We start from the raw sequence: 13,790 nt of genomic DNA, 5'->3' as shown, positions 1-13,790 counted from the left end.
TCCAGCCCTTGCCTGAGGCGGTCGGCAAATGGTTGTGCGCGGGGGGGGGGGGGGGGGGGGGGGGGGGGGGGGTTGGGGCGGGGCGGGCTCAACAGGGCGGGGGGGAGGGAGCAGCTATGGCCGCTCTCAGTCCGTCCCCAGGGGCTCTGCCTCTCTGTCCCAGCAATCGCTGCAAACCTCGGAGGGGCCGTAGCCAGACAGTCCTGCTTCTCCCGTTTGAGTCTCGGTCCCTAGAGACTCGCCCGGATCTGTAGCCCAGAGTCTGAGATTCGCTCCTAATTGAAAACGACAATCGCGCCCTCAGCCGCCAGCCCGCTTTGCGCGCGCACCCTCACCACCGCACCGCCGTACCTTTAAATTTTCCACACTGCGCCTCCGCTGAGCGTCGGAATGCTGTTGTTCTTGCTTCTAGTTGAAGAGACTCTCCTCAGCCAGCCTTCCCATGGTTCTGGTTGATGTCCGCTCCGACTTTTAGTTGTATTTTTGAAGTGGTTGTCCACGGCGGCAGTCTCTGGTGTTTTACCTATGCCGCCATCTTCGATTCTCCGCAGGTTCTCATTTTACTGAGCTTTCGATATGGGAAGATTATCATGCAGACTCGTTAAATGTACAAATAGCATTTTTTAAAAAAGTTTATTGATTTCAGAGAGGAAGGGAGAGGGAGAGAGAGAGATAGAAACACCAATGATGAGAGAGAATCGCCAATCAGCTGCCTCCTGCACACCCCCTACTGGGAATCGAGCCCGCAACCCGGGCCTATGCCCTTGACCGGAATCGAACCCGGAACCCTTCAGTCTGCGGGCCGAGGCTCTATCCACTGAGCCAAACTGGCCAGGGTGAAATATCTTGACTTCAGTGCTCCCGATGTATAAAGTCTGAAAGGCCAGTTCTGTTCTGGTCACACACGTCCCAGCTGGGCCTCACGGCTGATGGACAGCGTCCCCTCTCCGGGACCCCCAGGAAGAGGCGTCGCTCATGGTCGAGGGGCCTGTGGGAGTGGGGCTCATCCCATGCAGCTGGGTTTCATGCTTGCATTTGCTCGTTAATTTTTATAGCCGAGTTTCTTTTCTCTAAGGCTTGTGGCTGCCCGAAGGGGAGAAGCAGACGGCAGGGGGCTTGTCTGTGGTCTCACAGGTGGACTTGTCCTTGGGGAGGGTGGGGACCCTGAGGATGCCGCCTCCTGTTTCCGGTGCCAACCCCTGACCTGTGCATCTCCCTCATCCGAGAGCGGCCTGGGTTCCTTTGGGGACATCTGACAGCTGTCCTGGGGGCCCAGGGTCTCGTCGCTGGGCCCAGCAGCATGGGGCCACCGCCTGCCCTCCTGGGAATTCTCCTACCCTTCCCGCCTCCTTCCGGACGTGCCATGCTGTTTTCTTTTCTCCTTTTTACATCCTTGTTCTTTCTCAGAAGCTAATTGACGTTGCCAAACCATGTCATAAAGAAGTGGCATACTTGAAAAGGGATTGGCTCTCTCTCTCTCAGGCTAGAAATGAGCAAAGACAGAGTGAGCTGCCGCCCTCCCCACAGGCAGGCACTGGCTGCGTCCACAGACCACGACTGTCCCCGGGTGAACTGTAGCCCCGTCTGTGGCGTTGTTGGCCCTGCAGTCAAGCTCACTCTGCAGACAGCTGGAGAGAGCTTTGCCAGTAAGATGAGCCACTCCAGCGCTTTCTACAAATGCTTAACCTGCTACTATAGATCCGGCAGCCAGAGTGAATAAACACTCCCGTCTATACACACGTAAGCAAGCAGTGCATGGGCCAGCATCGTCACCCACACGCCTCCCGCTGTGCTGTTCTAGCCGGTGGTTAGGTCAGATGGTGGAAAAGGCTCTGAACACTGAATACAGTGCATGGGCCACAGCTGCCCCCCACCACCACCCTCTGAGGAGCCCCCGGCGAGAGGCCCTTCCCCAGGTGCTCCCCAGCATTTATTTCCAGACACCCAGAGCCCAGTAGAAGGCGGCTTCCCTGCACCTTGCTCCCTGCCCTGGCTCCAAAACAGTGCAGAGCAAGCGGCACCCTCAGCAATTTAGCCGACCCACGCCGAGGTCCCTCCTTAGCGAAGGGTCCGTGACGCTGCTGCAGGGGATTCCTGACCAGGCAGGGGGTGGAAATGAACAGGAAGGCGCCAGGCAGCTTGGCTGGGTCCCCTTTTCATGTCACATTAGCCAGCGCTTGCCTCTACAGGCCTGATTAATTGCAGCCATAATCCTTCATTGCTCTCACTCCTCTAGGCAACAAGAAAGAAATGGCTTCAATTTGGGGAAAAAATACACATTTATTTGTCTTTGACCTGAGCCTTCAACATGCCACGGTGGCGGGGGCTTCGGCTGTGCCCAGCCTGTTCTGGGTGAGGACTTGGCCGAGGAGACCTGGAGCAAGGCAGGGCGCAGGCTCGTGCCTGATGCTGAGGTGGGGGCAGGGTGTGGAGCGAGTGGGGAGAGGGATGCATGGGCCCAGGAAGCAGGAAGTGGGCTTGGCTGGGATTTTATCGTCCCCTCCGCCCTCGTGGGACTTTCTGTGCCTCTGGCAGTATTTCCTAACTCTAAAATTAGCACCCAGCCCTCTTCAGTGCTTTTGAATGGTGTGTTTTTAATTTTTTTAATTGTGCTTAAAAAAAACACCTTTATCATAAAATTAACCATCTTCACCATTGTCACGTGTACAGTTCAGGAGGGTTGGGTTCATGCGTGCGGTTGTGCAGTGGATCTCCAGAGCCTTGAGCAGCTCCCATCCTCCCTCCTGCCGCCCCCGGAACCCGCCACTCTGCTTGTTTCTGAGTCTGCTACTTTAGATCCTTCATGTAAGAGGAATCGATACTTTAACATGTACGGATTCATACAGTGTGTTCTCACATGACCTTCAGTAGATGGTCGAGGGCGATCTTAGTAAGACAGAAAGACGAGGCTGAGCTAAGAGAAGGCTGTTCCTTTGCCCTGGGTGAGAGGTTCGTGGCCATTAATAATGAACTCGGAGTGGCTGGTCTGCTTATTTTTTTTTATTGCAGCTTCACTTTCCAGCAAACACTGCCTTCTTTCTAGAGGCATGTGTGACTCTTGCCACACTCCGTAACTGGGGTAGAAGGAGAAGGAAATGGTTTTTTGACTGCTTTCGGAAGCGAGGAGGAAACTGAAGTAGGGGTGAGACGCGGACCCCCACAAGGACAGATCTCGGGTCTCAGCATCAAGTCTTAGCCCGTGTTCTGACCTTCCTCCCACCCGAGGCCTCGGCCTAAATAGCATCGACGTTGATTTTCCCGGGAAATCCAGTTCCCTCTGGTATAGAAATGTCTTTGTGACGTGTTAATGTTTTGAATTATAAATTGATTCATTGTGTTTATTTTAAAAAGTCATCTCTGTTGGTGGGAAGAGTTACTCCCCATAGAATTCCGCCGTCGAGGAGAAGGTGCCCCTGTCCCCCTGGCTTCCTGAGATCAGTCATCTTAGACATTTTCCAGGCTAGTCAAGCCCCTCATTCATCTCTGGCCCTTCGGCATTGCAGTAATTACCCTGGATGGCAGAGGAATTGTTCCCAGATAATATCTTTAGAAATAGGGAAATTAGGAGCTAATTTCAGGCCATCCCAAATTAATGAGAATGTTCTTTGTGGAGTGCTATCGCTGTAAACCTTTAAAAAGCGATAAGTGGGAGATATTTAATTCCTTTATCTGTGGAGCTCGGTAGAAACCCTACAAAGCACACGCGATTGCTATTATCTGGCCAGTTGCTAGGGTGGCTCTTTTATCTTCCTTCTCGGCTTTATTAATTACATTTCTGCTGGGGCTTGGTTGGCGTTGGCAGCCTCTCGTGGGGTGCGTGTGGGGGCGGGGAGGGAGTGAGGTTCTAAGTGACATGACCAGGTCTTAGGACCACCATCCAGGCTGCAAGGGCCGCAGACCAGGGCAACGCCTGCCCACCCAGTGCTTCCCCCCGCTTGCTCTGGATGTGTGGACTGCAGCCCCTGCGTGGACTGTGCGTCCTTGATCTTGTCTCATTAACCCAGACTGACGCCTCCTACAGGCACAACCGGGGCTGTTCTTTAAGGTGGTTGCCGGCAAGCGGTTGACTCCTTTGATCCCCAAATGACTTACTGTGTCTCCAGGTCTTACTCTTTGGTGGGGGAGGTGGGCCCCTGGAGGAAGGGAAGTGGGAGGTGTTCTGGGCACTGGCCCACCCGCTCGGTGTCGATGCATTTATTTTGTTGGTCCTCTGCATGGGGGCACGTCCTCTCCACCAGCACCATCTCCAGCCCCCGCCAGGGCTGCACCGACATTTATGTTTGGGAGTGGTCCTTACGGAGCCCATTGGAAGGACTGGCATCCTTTTACGTAAGACTGAGGAAGTGCCGTGTCCACACTGAAGAATGAGCGAGGTGAAGGGTTAAGGTCACGGAGAAGGCGGAAGCCTGTGCCCCACCCCGGGCCCTCGTTGGTCATCACCACTCTCCATCTCAAGTACCTCCTCTTCTGGAAGTCCTTCCCGTTCACAGCCCTTCTGGGTCATTGCTTCCTTCTCTTCCCAGTGACCCGTTCACTCTTCTCTAAAGTAAGAATGTGGCCTCAGGAATCAGACTCTCTGGGTCCAAGTACTGGCTCTTCTGCCTCCTGCCGCTCCGCCTTCCCCCGCCTCTACAGGGATCCAGCTGTTTGCAAACATTTGAGCTGATCAGCAAACGACAGAGTTGATAAAGTATAAATAGTTCAAACACATCCATTTTTTAAAGTTAAAACCCAGCAGAGACGTCAGCGACGGTACAAGACAGTTCACAGAGTGAGATGACTGGAACCCACACACAGAAGAAGGTTGAGCTCCATTAGGGACCAGAGATTAAAATTCCAACAAAAACATTATTCATGTGCCACGTCACCAGAGGCTTTTAGAAGTTGAAAGCCAGAGAGCTGCGATGCATGAGCATTCCCAGTGAGGGAGGACCAGGGAACACAGGGGAACTTGTAAGATGTCCGATAGCTGAGTTGTGGTGGTCGTCACACACTGTACATTTGTCAAGAACCCATCCACGTAGCCCTGGCTGGTGTGCTCAGTGGTTAGAAGGCCGGCCCCCGCACACGGAAGGGACTCCGGTTCAATTCCCAGTCAAGGGCACGTACCTGGGTTGCAGCCTTGATCCCCGGCTGCGTGCAGGAGGCAAACAATCTCGCTCTTACATGGATATTTCTCTCTCTCTCTTTTTCCCTCTCCCTCCTTCCCTTCCACTCTCTCTAAAAATCAATGGAAAAAAATGTCCTCTGAGGAGGATTAACAACAATAATAACAAAAACCTCATAGAAGTACACCCTTCAATTTGCTGCATCTTATTGTATGTAAACTCTAAGCCAGTGACCATGAACTTAAAAAGTAAAAATCGTCCTCACCCAGGCTTGAGAGAACAGGACACGGCTGTGCATTGGGAGGCTGGGCTGGGGGTGGGTGATAACATGAGTTGGTTCCTCCTTTCCGGAAGTTCCTTTGCTTCTGCCTTTTAAGAAACGATGCTCTGAGGTGTGTTTCTCCGTCTAGGATCACATCCTATGAGAGAATCACAAAGTCAAAGATGTGCATGCAGTATTTGTCACAGCATCGCTAGCTGCTGAAAAGTGGGAAAAGAATTAAAATGTTCCTCAACAGGAGATGGTTAAACTATGATTCGTCTGCGTGGGGGGCACGGCCAGCCCATGACAAGCCTCTGTGGGACCTGGGGAAAGGCTCGCCTCTGGGTGGAACGACCTCTCCCAGCTTGTAGGGGGCCCACCAGCTACATTTCCACGCCTCCTGCCCCCTCACCTGGGCGCCCTGTGCACTCCTCGGGGCGATCCGTGCAGTGGTCGATGGGGCAGATGCTAAAACAGATGGCTCTGAGGAACATGCCGTGGAGAGTTAAGTGATAAAAATCGGTCTCATTTTACATGTAATCCCAATGTGCTGAGAAACGTAAAATCGGTGAAAGGAAACCTACCGAAATGTAGCTGGGTCAGAGGGAGTGGTGGACTCCCGGGTGATTTCTCTCTGTTACATCTGCCCTTCCTAAATTTTCTGTCCTTACTCTCCGATTGAGCAGGACTCTGCCGTGCCGGCGCCTGCACCAGCGGTCTCCAGGCTCAAGAGCAGGACCCGGGCCTCGGACCTGGCACTCAGGGTGGAGTGGGTGGGAGGGGAGGGTGAGGGAAGGGATTCCTTCTGTCACAGGAAGCAGCTGTCACTGTGTCCTCTCCTCTTTCCCTCACAGGTTCGAGACCTTCGAGGTGAACAGCTTTGAGCAGTTCTGCATCAACTACGCGAATGAGAAGCTGCAGCAGCAGTTCAACTCGGTGGGCTCGGTGTCTGGACCTGGGGTTTCGGGGTGGGAGCTCTGTCTTCCCGAGAGCGACGGCCCGGCCGCTTCTCCTCCATCAGGGCCAGGGGCTCTGGCTCTGCCCTGACCTTCCTAGGGTTCCTGATGGCGCCCCAGCTTTAGGAAGGTGCTCCCCGCTGCTCAAGAGGAGGTCTGAACGGGGCAGCGGGGTGATGGCTTTGACCCCAGCCCTCCTGAGCCTGGGCGTCTGGGCCATTTGAGAATTGCCAGCAGCACGAGGCTTCTTGTGGCTGGTTGGGGTGTGGCGTGGCAGGTGATGATGATTCGAATGTCGTGGAGAGAGGATCACCTGGGAGGGAGGGCCACCGCACTGAGCTTTCTTCCCTGCAGTCATGCTGACTAAGACCGTGTGGCTGCAGCTCAGGGCAGGCGGATGTGAAGGCCTGCGTGCAGCTTCCTGACCCTGACCTTCGCTCCCACCCTAGCATGTCTTCAAACTGGAGCAAGAAGAGTACATGAAGGAGCAGATCCCTTGGACCTTGATTGACTTTTACGACAACCAGCCTTGTATCGACCTCATAGAAGCCAAGCTGGGCATCCTAGACCTGTTGGATGAGGAGTGTAAGGTAAAGCTGCTGGTGCTGTCCTTGCATGAGGTCAGCTCCAGGCTGGGGTGGGACAGGGCAGCTGGATGGTGCGGGGCAGTGTGGGGACCCAGAACTGGAGTTTGCCGAGAGAAGCACTGTCCGTTCTGCACACCAGAAGGTACCAGAAGGGACTGTGACTGGCGAGTATTGCTGTTACTGTGCTGCCCCTTTTGGCAAATACTGGGTGACATGATTGTCACGATATGACGGTGGCTGGTGAGGATGCTGCCCCTTTTGGCAAATACTGGGTGGCATGGATTCGATGCCCTAGTGTCCTAGGCTCTGAGAGAGGGTGGGGTTCTCTGTAGCTGTGCCAGGTGGCTTGTGAGGAGCAGAGAAGCAAGACCTGGTGGCAGGTGAGACCCATGATTTCCCCGCTGAGCTTTTGTGGACTCCTGTGGACTTCACCTGGTGGGGCGGAGGGACAGGTCCTGCCCAGATGAGGGCAGAGCGGGGACCCAGGCTCCCTCCTGACCAGGGCCCTCTTCCCGGGACCTTGACAGGAGAGTGTAGGCATTTGTATGAAGCCACGTGTACATTTCCTCCCCTAGACTTTTAAAAAGTATTTTTCTTTAAATTGATTGCCAAGACTGGAATCAAAGATAAATAAAAGGCACAACAGTTTTGCTATTCGGATAGTGTGTGTGGGGGGGGGGGGGAGACTTGGGGATGGGGGTTGTGTGGGTTTTTCTTACAAATACAAATTAAACATGAAAAAAACTCTACTTCAAAAAAAACCCTAACCATTCAAGAAGACCCATCTCACCATTCAGAAGTCCATGGTAAAATATATTTGGTTGTACCTTCTTTTTTAAAGGATTCGATTTGCTGCATATTCCAGAGTTGCTGATAGCCGCAGTCTAGATTTTATCAGAACACAAGTCTGGCTTTCTTTCTCCTGTGCCCGTTTTAAATCTACTTCTATGGGCAGATTTTTGGAGATAAGTGCCTTCATTCCTTCTAACCCTGCCTTCTGGGCTGCCTTCAAAACTCCCAACATCAAAACTCCTGTCAGACAGGAGAGCATAAGAGGGAAGAACACGGCTCCAGAGCCAGCCTGTCCTGGACTGAACCCAGCTCTGCCGCTTCCCAGCTGTGTGTCCCTGGGCAAGTTGCCTGCCCTCTCTGTCTCAGCTCCCTTGTCTATAGAATGTGTCTAAACATAGTGCCTAGCTCTAGGATTATTGTGAGGATTAAACGAGTTGCTCCGTCCAAAAGATACAGGAAAGTCGCCGGCAAATAATAAGCGCTGCGGGCATTCGCTGTTAGTACTCTCTGAGAATCTTCATCGGGAATTCTTGCCGCCCCGCATTTTTAGTTGAGGATGGGGCTTGAGCAGAGAGACTGACCCTCATCAGGAAATATGTGTGCGCATGACCTTGCTCATTGGTTCACGCCCGCCTGAATTAGTGCATCTGTAGGATTATCAAGTCCAGTTTCGTTGTCAAGACAAGGTGATTTTAATATGTTTTTATTGGCTTTTTAGAGAGAGAGGAAGGGAGAGGGATAGAGAGATGGAAACATCAATGAGAGAGGAACATCCTTGATCGGCTGCCTCCTGCACGCCCCCTACTGGGGATCAAGCATGCAACCCGGGTATGTGCCCTGACTGGGAATCAAGCCAGTGACCTCTTGGTTCATGGGTTGATGCTCAACCACTGAGCCACACTGGCCAGGCACCATGATTTTGATCCCAGCAAATACAAGTGTTGACTTAGGTGGGGCTGCTCACCACAGTGCTGCCCTTCCTGTCGACCCCAGTCTACCAGTGCTCATCCCCTGGCCACCCTGCCAAGCCGCCCCCCTCCACCCCCCATACCTGGTGGTTCTAAATATAAAACAGTATATATATATATAATGCTGAATTCGATACATTTTATTTTGTCTGCCTACCACAATTCGTAGCCTCCTTCAAGAGAAAGTTTGGCCCTAACCGGTTTGGCTCAGTGGATAGAGCATCGGCCTGCAGACTGAAGGGTCCCAGGTTCGATTCTGGTTAAGGGCATGTACCTTGGTTGCGGGCACATCCCCAGTAGGAGGTGTGCAGGAGGCAGCTGATAGATGTTTCTCTCTCATCAATGTTTCTAACTATCCCTCTCCTTTCCTCTCTGTAAAAAATCAATAAAATATTTTTTTTTTAAAAAAAGAGAAAGTTTGCTTGAATTTCCTACGGCACGTAGGCCTGGATGTTCAATACTAGCTATACCACATTGAACACTGAGACAAATCTCTTTGCTTACAGAGTATTTGAGAAATTCGTTCTCATCTGTGTAAGCATTTTCCATGTGGCACAGATTGCTTTAATTTACTAAACAAAGCTCTTTTTCAAGAGCTAGTGCAAGGGTCACCTTCAGTCCTGCCTGGTCCAAATGCGCAGCCTAAACTAACGAAGGGCGGGCAAGTCCATAGGTCACCCCTACCTGGGGTGCGGGGGTGTGTGGCGGTGTTCGGGGTGACGGAGGAGGGACACCTCCTCGTCGCCAGGGTTCCCACCTTCCTTGACTGTTGGAATGGTGGTTACAGTGACTCTTACATTTTCAACAAGGCAAGCAGCTGTGCCATTTTTGAAGCCACCTCTAAATGTAGTGAGAGGGGCAGCATCCCTAATGTAGTGGAACCTCTGCATCTACATTTAAATTTTGGGGAAGCAGAGATCAGGACCAAGTAGCTTAATCACTAGGTACTTCGCACTCAAAGTGCGGCCAGAACTCAGCCAGCTTACCGTTTGTAGTGACAAGACAATATGCAAAAGCCAGCGATGAGCCGTGTTAGGTGGTGTAGGTATGAGAGAGCTTAACTGGGAGGAGTTCCAGAGTGAGATGGAGCGGTCAGGAAAGGCTTGGGGAGAAGGACAGCCTGGAGCCGGGCCGGGCAGAGGCGCTGAGATGAGCGTAGAGGGGAGAGGGCTTTCCTGCCGCCTGTCGGCCTGCGTGAGCAGAGCGGGCGCTGCGGGTGGCCGGGCGTGTTGGTGGCACTGGTCCCTGGCCTGCCCGGAGGGAGGAAGCCTCTTCAGATTTGTTCCTTGAGTTGTGACTTTCCTCCGTGACCTTGGCCTCCGTCTTCAAGCTCTTCTAACCCTTCCAGCGTCTACCAGCCAGCAGGGTCTTCCGGGCTCAGTGTGGGAACATACCGTGGCAGGATCCTATGTGTCCGCGGTTGACTCTTGTTTTCCACGTCCACGTAGGGTCGTGAGGTCCACTTCCTGGCGGACTCCATCCCCCAGCCTCAGCTCTTGGCTTCCTTTGCCCTCTTCACGGAGCCCCTGGTTTTGTGGTTCTGCAGGTCCCCAAAGGAACTGACCAGAACTGGGCCCAGAAGCTGTACGACCGGCACGGGGGCTGCCAGCACTTCCAGAAACCCCGCATGTCCAACACGGCCTTCATCGTGGCGCACTTTGCTGACAAGGTGGGTCTCCCTGCCCCAGACTCGGGGTCCTGGCCTGTGAGGGAGCTGCCGCAGCCTAACGTCTCTTAGGTGGGGCGCCCTCCCCCCCCGCCCCCCGTCCCTCCCCACGCCATCTGTGTGTGCGCCACCCCGTCACCACATGGCAGAACCCAGTGGGTGGCTGTAGTTTCCCAGGTGTACGCCTGACAAACCTTTGCTGAGGTCTCCCTCCTGGGAATACAGCAGCGTAACAGAGTCCGAGTCGGCCCTCCTAGAGCTTGAGAGAGAAGCGGAAGGGGAAACGGAGCTGCTCTTCCCAGGAGCCTCCTTCCCCAGGAGCTGGTGGAGACGGGATTTTTCTCCATAGATTTCTGTTCTGGATGCACTGACCCAGTGCTCCTCAGATCCCACGTGCACGAAGGTGCCTGCCGTCTGTTCACACGCAGATTCTAATTCAGCAGGTCTGGAGTGTGGCCGACAGCTGCGTTTACACCCCCAAAGGAAACCTCAGAAAAGGAACCCCTTTTGCAAAGCGTTTGTTTTTCCACAGAAGGAATGCCCAGTTCCCTCTGCGTAGGTCCCGACCACGTCTTGGTTTGCATTTTAAATGGGAGCAGCTGGGGGGTCCCCGTTCACACGGTGTGTGGTGAGCCGGAGGACACTGCCCAGGGAAGCTGACCAGCCGCAGCACTGACTCCTGTGTGCTTCCCCTGTGGCCCAGGTGGAGTACCTCTCAGATGGCTTCCTGGAGAAAAACAGAGACACGGTGTATGAGGAGCAGATCAACATCCTGAAGGCCAGCAAGGTAACGCGGGAGAAGCCGGGGACAGCCAGTGTCCACAGCCAGGGGACAGCCAGTGTCCACAGCCAGGCCTTCAAGACGTGAGACAATGAGAATGTAATAGTGAAGCCCGTTCCGGCCTAAGAGGCCGCAATGTAGCTAGTTGCTTTCTCAGCCATCAGAGAGCTGTGAATACTTAGTAAAGAAATGCCTCTTCCAGCCTGGTGTGTTTTACACAGTAGGCGATAGAGGCTTTTCCCTCCCAGCTTTGGCTTACGAAATATTAAACCTCAAACGAGAATATTTTTCCTCTGAAGATTTCCGATTCCAGGGCAGCACTGATATAGGTCAGAGGGCCGAGCGGTGGGTCGGGTGTATGGCAGTAAGTGCCAGGTGACAGGGTCGCCCTGGGCAGTTTCCTGGCACGCAGTCCGATGCCATCTCTCTGCTCCATCTCAGTAGAGGGAGCTCGAGACCAGCATGGCCCCGAGGCCAGGTCCACCGTGTGGGCGGTGACAGGCCCTGAGCTCCAAGAGTCACGCTGGGAGCTCCAAGAGCTCCTTTCTGCGTCTCACCAGAAAGGACACCTGCTGCTCCCTATGCTGGCATGTTCCTTACAGGTGACACCCACATTCCATTTGGAGCAAATATGTTTGCTTTTTATTTTTTAATGTATTTTTCGTTATTGTTTATTTTTTAATTAATTTTTATATAATGGCTTTATTGAGATATATTCGACATACTATAAAACACTTGCTTTTAAAGGCATTTGGTTTAATTTGCTTTCTGTTTAAAATCAGTTTGTGCCGGGCTGAGTAGCTCCATTGGTTAGAGCATTGCCAAGGTTTCTGGTTCAATCCCCAGTCAGGGCACATACGAGAAGCAACCAATGAATGCATAAATAAGTGGAACAACAAATCGATGTCTCTCTCTCTCTCTCTCTCTCTCTCTCTCTCTCTCCCCTCCCTCTCTCCCCCCTCCACTCTCTTCCCCCTCTCTCTCTAAAAATCAATTTTAAAACTTTTCTTTCTTTTTTTAATTTTTTTTTTATTGATTGCAGAGAGGGAGGGAGAGAGATAGATAGAAACATCAGTGATGAGAGAGAATCATTTGATTGGCTGCCTCCTGCACATCCCCCACTGGGGATTGAGCTCACAACCTGGGCATGTACCCTGATCGGGAATCAAACCATGACCTTCTGGTTCATAGTTTGATGCTCAACCACTGAGCCATGCCAGCCGGGCAATAAAAAAACCAAAAAGCTTAAAAAAAAATCAGTTTGTGCTGGTAGTTGAAAAGCTTCTAATGATATTTGGAATAAACAGACCATCCCCTTTCCAATGTAGGAAGATGAAATGCTAAGACTTTTTCTCCAAAGTCCATTTAAAACCCTTTTATGTGCAAATATTTCTTTCTTTGAAAGTGTAGATTTTTTCCCCCAAAGGGGTACCTTGTAAAAGAATTGATTGAAAAGAACATTTATTTTTTTACTATGCTTACTGAAATTTTAAAGAAGATGCTAGGCGAGAGATCCCAACCAAATGGTTACTACAGTGTATTGTTTTAGTTTCACATGTCTGTTTTAAAGGGAATATGTTTTATGTTCTTATAAACAGAAGTGAACAGTGAATCCACGTATTTTCCAAGGTGACAGCTATGTGAATAGCTGTAATTGACAATGTTCTTAAACTGTCAAATGGTCTTTAGAAAGTGTTTTCATATTTTTAATCCCTTCCCAATAGGTTTGCCTCAGGCTTTTACAATCTCTATACAAACTTGAATAAGCAGAGAACGCCAAAGCCAGTTCCTGTGGACAAGCAAATAGTGGCAAAGTGTTAGGGACCTGCTGGGCTGGTTTGAAGGTATCATCTGAGTGTTTCCAAGGTTGAAGGGGGGACATTTTTTAAAGGCCCAGGTGGATGCTGTTTTTTATGGCTTAAGAGGAATTATATTAGGTCCATTGCCGGTGAGCCAGCTTATACCCGGACTGTGCAATAGCTCTGTAAAGGCCTGTGTGCAGTTAGGCAATTAAAGAAAAAGCGTCGTCTCCCTCACTCAGAAGTGTGTTCTTTTGCATGAATCTTTGGTCAAGGCGGCTGCTTTTCATGGAGACTGGAGGTTGGGTCACAGGTGGGCCCCTCAGGTGCCTGTCTGGCCCAGCCCCTCATCCAGGTGGCGGGTGGGGTGGGCGGTGCAGTAATTGCTATTTCTGGCCTGGTCTTGGACTGCTGCCTACAGCCCAAGGTCAAACACGGTCTTTCAGCCCTGTGGTCAGACGAGATGCCTTTCCACGTTCACTGAGTTTATAAAACGCATTCTGAGTAGAATGCATATCCTACCCCTTCTTTCTCAGAGTTAATGTCCCGACCCACCCCTCTCCCTCTCCATCCCGGAGAGCCCGCCCTTTCAAACGCAGTCTCAATAGCAGGGACCTGCAGCACATGTTGCTCTTAAACTAAAATACAAATTCTCCAGAATGTCCCAGCTCGTGGGGCAAAGCTGAAGGGGTTTCCTCCCTCCGGTCAGGCCAGTAACCCCAGTTTCACCAACACGCCCGACCGGCGGCAGTGCTCGCTCCTGCTCACTCGGCCGGCGGGCGGCAGGGAAGCCCTCTCTCCTCTACGCTCATCTCAGCGCCTCCAGGCTACGCCCGGCTCGGGCTTTATGCTCTGCAAAGCCTTCGTGTGG

The 13,790-nt window shown here is 52.2% G+C and overlaps 1 protein-coding gene across 2 annotated transcripts in view; it reads left to right on the top strand.

The window, feature by feature from the left end:
• Positions 1–13,790, top strand: part of MYO5B (myosin VB) — a 196,325-nt gene that overhangs the window by 120,883 nt on the left and 61,652 nt on the right. For both annotated transcript variants that reach the window (XM_070421140.1, XM_070421141.1), the window contains exons 11-14: positions 6,225–6,306; positions 6,776–6,916; positions 10,220–10,342; positions 11,043–11,126. In XM_070421140.1, coding sequence (XP_070277241.1) covers positions 6,225–6,306; positions 6,776–6,916; positions 10,220–10,342; positions 11,043–11,126 — 430 coding nt within the window. The remainder of the gene's footprint in view (positions 1–6,224; positions 6,307–6,775; positions 6,917–10,219; positions 10,343–11,042; positions 11,127–13,790) is intronic.

This window comes from Myotis yumanensis, unplaced genomic scaffold (genome assembly GCF_028538775.1).
Source record: "Myotis yumanensis isolate MYYU_CA2020_CCGP unplaced genomic scaffold, mMyoYum1.0.hap1 SCAF_7, whole genome shotgun sequence".
In the NCBI taxonomy this organism is placed as follows: Eukaryota; Metazoa; Chordata; class Mammalia; order Chiroptera; family Vespertilionidae; genus Myotis; species Myotis yumanensis.
The sequence above is the reverse complement of the archived record's forward strand: the minus strand, read 5'-3'. Positions and strand labels throughout refer to the sequence as shown.